Source organism: Egretta garzetta, unplaced genomic scaffold (genome assembly GCF_000687185.1).
Source record: "Egretta garzetta isolate BGI_Z169 unplaced genomic scaffold, ASM68718v1 scaffold85, whole genome shotgun sequence".
Classification (NCBI taxonomy): Eukaryota; Metazoa; Chordata; class Aves; order Pelecaniformes; family Ardeidae; genus Egretta; species Egretta garzetta.
In genome coordinates this window covers 3,712,152-3,717,091 of record NW_009259718.1, presented here as the reverse complement: position 1 = coordinate 3,717,091, position 4,940 = coordinate 3,712,152, and the positions used below count along the sequence as shown (strand labels likewise).

At 51.1% G+C, this 4,940-nt stretch overlaps 1 protein-coding gene across 1 annotated transcript in view; it reads right to left on the bottom strand.

The window, feature by feature from the left end:
- The window catches only part of P3H3 (prolyl 3-hydroxylase 3), an 11,584-nt gene that overhangs the window by 5,534 nt on the left and 1,110 nt on the right, over positions 1-4,940 (bottom strand). The window contains exons 2-10 of the mRNA XM_035894611.1: positions 4,718-4,870; positions 3,828-4,011; positions 3,569-3,700; positions 2,548-2,681; positions 2,176-2,265; positions 1,806-1,858; positions 1,533-1,591; positions 225-349; positions 6-99 (exon numbers count right to left, since the gene is read on the bottom strand). Of these exons, the coding sequence (XP_035750504.1) occupies positions 6-99; positions 225-349; positions 1,533-1,591; positions 1,806-1,858; positions 2,176-2,265; positions 2,548-2,681; positions 3,569-3,700; positions 3,828-4,011; positions 4,718-4,870 (1,024 nt within the window). The remainder of the gene's footprint in view (positions 1-5; positions 100-224; positions 350-1,532; positions 1,592-1,805; positions 1,859-2,175; positions 2,266-2,547; positions 2,682-3,568; positions 3,701-3,827; positions 4,012-4,717; positions 4,871-4,940) is intronic.

Here is a 4,940-nt window from a genome sequence, read left to right as displayed (position 1 = left end):
TCCCTGCATGGCTTTCAGAATGGTTAACCCTTCAAATCTCTCATGTGGGGTGTGAGGTGACCGTCTTGCCCGGTAGCCATCTCCTGCTTCTCCTGCTGCCTGGAATAGAAGGATACAGATGACACACATTAGGCTGCCATCTCTCCTCCATGGAAACACTACAGCCCTGCCTACTGAGGAGGAAAGTACAACATGCAGGAGCTCCTACAAGACCCAGGCTTCACCTTTGTCAGCCGGAGAAGGTCCTTACACTCAGACTCTGTCAGCACTCTGTCGAACACAACCCTCTGGGTTCCATTCATCTGACGGGAATCCATCGTGACAGCAATACCCTCAAAAGGCAAAGGACCTGTCGAGAAGAAAGTATGGATAGGCATGAGCAAGCTTTGGACAACAGGCCCTCAGACACCAACCCCCAGCCTGGATAAGGAAGTGGAGAGACACTATACATTCTCTGAGAAGACAGTACAGTTTCCCAGAAGCGCCCATTCCTCGCAGACCTGGGCCACTTGCACCCCTCACATGCTTCAGGGGAACCAGAGCATCAGCTGGGGAAGCTGGCCTACAGCGAGTGCTTCAGGAGCCAGCAGAAACTTGGGGCTTGCTGGGAGAGCAGCAGGGAGCTGGGGAAAGTTGAGTGCACTGTGGATCGCAGCAGCAGAACAGGTCCAGCCTACTGGGGTGAGGCTCTGGAGAAAAGAAGCAGGTAAACACCTCCATCAACCCTTCTTTCGATCACACATCTTATCCCAGAATTATCTCCAGTGAATCTTTCTACTTTCTTCAGCCCCAAAGAGAAGCAATGAGTATTAGTTGGTGATTTGATCTTTTGATCTTTGGCCTTTTTCTTCCCCCCTCTGACCTCTGGATGGTGAGGAATGCCAAGGATGGGCACTCAGGCCCCCAGAATGATCTCCTCTCCCATGTGTCACAGCAGAGAACCACTTGGGGTCACTTCAGGCAAAGACTCCAGGACAGAGCCCTGCAAGAGGCTGTTTGTCCACTTATAATAGAGGACCATCAAGAACACGGGACTCTGTTCTGCAGTCTAGCATTCAGTCACAAACCATTTGAACTTGTGTTTTTCAGGGAAAGACTTGCCCAAGCTGAATAGTCTGCTTCCAGTTTCCATTCCCCCTCCCTTCTCCTTCTCCCCTTCAGAAAAATGTTTTTCGAAGTTGGGCTGGTGGAGTTGAACCAGATTTGGCGTAGACACTCCTGCCATACTGAACAGGGATCTGCATGTCCACAGGCTTGTCACGTGTTCAGGCACCACTGCTCTCAGCTTCTCCAGCCACAGTGCTCTTTGAGTTCCCATCCCAGAGATGTACACAGCGAGATTTTGCAAGATTACACATGCATCAAAAAGGGAGAAAAGAAACAGTGAGAAGACTTGCTGAGCCATTCAAGTCAGTCTGCATCTATGCTAGCATTCAAATGTTGGAGAATGGAAGAAAAGACAGCACTTTTCTGACAGCCTGACTAAGCCTGGGTGATTGCATCCAACTCCTTCTTCAAGCTCTTTTACTCACCCCTCTCCTCCCTCTCTTCCACATCCAGAGTTTCCTGCTTTTGCTTCTCCTGATCCTCTCTCGGGAGCAAGGGAAAAAACAGAGACCAGAGCTGTCAGTACACAGAGCTATGCCTAACCCTCCTCTGTGGTAGCCTTTCACACCCTTCCTGTTCCTGTTTTGCCCATTCCTCAGTATTACTGTTTCTTGTACCACCCCTGCCAGTCCAACCCCACCCCCTACTTCCACTTCCAACACTTATATTTCAGTACTAGTCGACTTGGCTGACCTTACCTCTGTTTCTCCTTTAAGTTTTCAGGAATCAGCTCATCTGGAGTCCAAAGATCCTGTGGGAACAAACGCAGACCGTTCAGTTCACAGCAAACTTCTCCCACACTGGATCGTGTCAAACAGCCAGTTCCTTGTCCCGCTTCTCCAGTGAAGAGAACAGCCAGATTGGGCTAATACATATGGTTACAGCAGCAATTTCAAACTAACTTCAGTCCTGGAGCAGCAGAAAGGCCTTAAAGATCCACCTCATAAGGACTTGGGGGTCCTTCTCATCAGCACCTGATCCTTTCTGGATCATGTACTACCAAAGTGAATTCTGGCAACTGTCTTGGTGAAATCAGTGCAGGAAGATTAAGATGATACCATTACTTACGGGGTCGTTAAAAGTCCCTCCTAGATGCTCCACTGCATAATAAATCAACTCCTTCTCCATCAAAGATCTTCGCACGTAATGTTGAATACTCTAAGGAAGCAAAGAGGCTGTCAAACTACCACCCCACAAAAGACAACCCCATCCCTGTCCAGGGCAGAAACCTGCCCAAACACACTGCTGTGCACTATGAAAGCCCGGTTCTGTCCTGAAGGGACCCTGCTTGGTAGAGACTGTAAGTAAACTCAGTCTCCAGTTTCTTCAGCCCTGGGCTTGGCACACATCTGCAGTGAAATGCTTTTTGTCTCCTGGACTGTGATCCTGCCGTAGAGATCAGGGGAGGGCCAAAAAGTACAGACCTGGGGTTGTAACTACCTCTCTGGCTGTGACAGCGGTGTCCTCTCCCACTTCTGTGCGATACCGTTTCATTTTCTCCAACATTGGCTCATCCGTGGGATAGAAGAGCAAGTAGGAAGCAGCACATTCAGCAGCCAGCACCTGGTTCCCAACTTGGGCAGGGACAGAGCAGAACAAACAGGTATGTCTCTGAAAGACTTGACGTTAGCAGCAAATATGCATAGGCCAGCAGCACCCAACGCCCCGGTCAGGATCTGGCAGTAGGAGGCCTTACACCAAGTACACATCAATCCCTGCCTAATTGGGCCTCTACCCAACGATGGGCAGGGCATACAGGGAATGAGCCCGGTGAAGAACAGGACCACTTTCAATACTTACTGGGAGTTTGTTCAGAGGAGACAGAGAAAAAATAAGTACATATCTTCAAGAAAGACGGTCCTACCTCCCTCACCCTACAGACCTGATGAGGGGTCTGGAGGCTTCTTTGGGATACAAGTTTTACCAGTGGTCTGACAGAGGAGATGAGAGACAATTGGGCCAGTGTGGGAAGGAGCAGAGGTATCCAACGGAAGAGCTGAGGGACTTGTGAAAGTGACAGGGTGACAGGATGACCAACGTCATGACAGGCCATCAGTTCAGTGACTCAGAAGGAACGCCACTGCTGAGATGAGATGCAAGCGCATGTTCTAGATAGGAAGTGGGGGCCTGGTCTGGAGCCACGTACTGTAAAGGAGGGTATAAAATACACAGCAGATAGTTGGAACAAGGACAGTGCTGGAAGAAAGAAGTGGGAACAGCCACACATTGACAGAAGCTGCACAGGGAGACTGAAGTGGACCATAAGGTGACTCTCAAGGTGGTCACAGGCTCGATCAAGAGAAGAGAGGTTCTGGGAAGAGTCAGGGGGCAGAAGGGAGAAGAGAGGTAGAGCTCATGTCAGTGTGCCACTTCTCCCCATGACATGCTGCCCTCCAACTCCAGAGGCAATGGGCGTCTAGGGGTGCCACAGCATAACCCGCTGGGTTGTAGCTCTGCTCACCTTGATCGTAGGCAAACTGCAGTAAATCAAGATGAGAGGGTATGAAATCTTCTGTGGCAGAAATCCGCCCTGGCTTTGTGGCAATTTCAAGGACGCACTGCTGTCTGCACTTCAAAACCTGAATATAATGGGCTGCAAGAGAGAGGAGCAAGAAAGGCTGTAGCTCACACTTCTTCCAGACAGGAGTGCTGGGAAATGGGGCATGTTCGGTGTGGGGAGCATGGCCTTCCTACCAAACCCTCTGTGCCTCTAACGCTACCTGCAATGGCTTCATACAGGCCAGGTTGCATCTCCTCCTCGTCCTCATCCTCCCAAGGCCCTTCACACAGGGCACGACACTCTTCCAGTGCAGACAGCGCCTCTGTGAGTGACTCCTCCAGCCTGGCCACAGCCTGCAGGTACTCATCTGCATTGTAGTGCTGCAGCCCAGCCTCATATGCTTCCTGTGAAGGACAGATCCAGGTCCCTCATCAGCATGGGTGACACCAAAGGATGCCCTGAGACTTCAAGTTGCTCACAGGGCGGTGCTGACATCTAGGGGCCTGCCAGATCATGCACAGCCCACCACACAGTGACAGCAAATCTTCTGGACTTAAGCCAACTACACCAAGCCTGCTGTATCTGTCACCAGAAGATCTCTGTCACACTTGCAATGGTTTGTCTTCACCCTGAAGAGAAGGCTTCACAGGGAAACCTTCTTGCAGGCTTTCAAATATAAAGGGGGCTTATAAGAAAGACTGAGCGAGACTTTTGACCAGGCAGGGCCTATAGTGACAGGACAAGGGGCAGTGGTTTTAAACTGAAAGAGGGTAGATTTAGATTGCAGACAAGGAAGACATTTTTTACGATAAGTATAGTGAGACACTGGAGCAGACTGCCCACAGAAGTTGTGGATGCCCCACCACTGGACGTGGTCAAGGTCAGGTTGGACAGGGCTTTGAGTAATCTGATCTAGCGAAAAATGTTCCTGCTCACGGCAGAGGGGTTGGACTAGGTGATCTATATAGGTCCCTTCCAGCCTAAGCCATTCCGTGATTCTATGTACGAGGGCCCTGTCTCAAGCCATGGCTCTTGCGTGGGAACAGACCCATGTCCCAGACTAGGATGGGATATCAGCTGCTGACGCCTGGCTCTGCACCTAACCCTCACCCAGTGCGGGGTGGCCTCCAGGTCCCGAAAGTTGTCCGACCTCACCCCTGACATACGCCGGTATTTCTCTATGTCCTCCCGCATTTGGAGGTGCTGGGGATTGGCGACGAAGAAGGTGTGAGCAGCGGACACGGCCTGATCCAGCTTCTTCAGCTGCGGAGAAGAGGCAGCAGCGCCTGTCACACTCCCGTGGGCCCCCTTCTCTTGGCACCCACCCCTCACC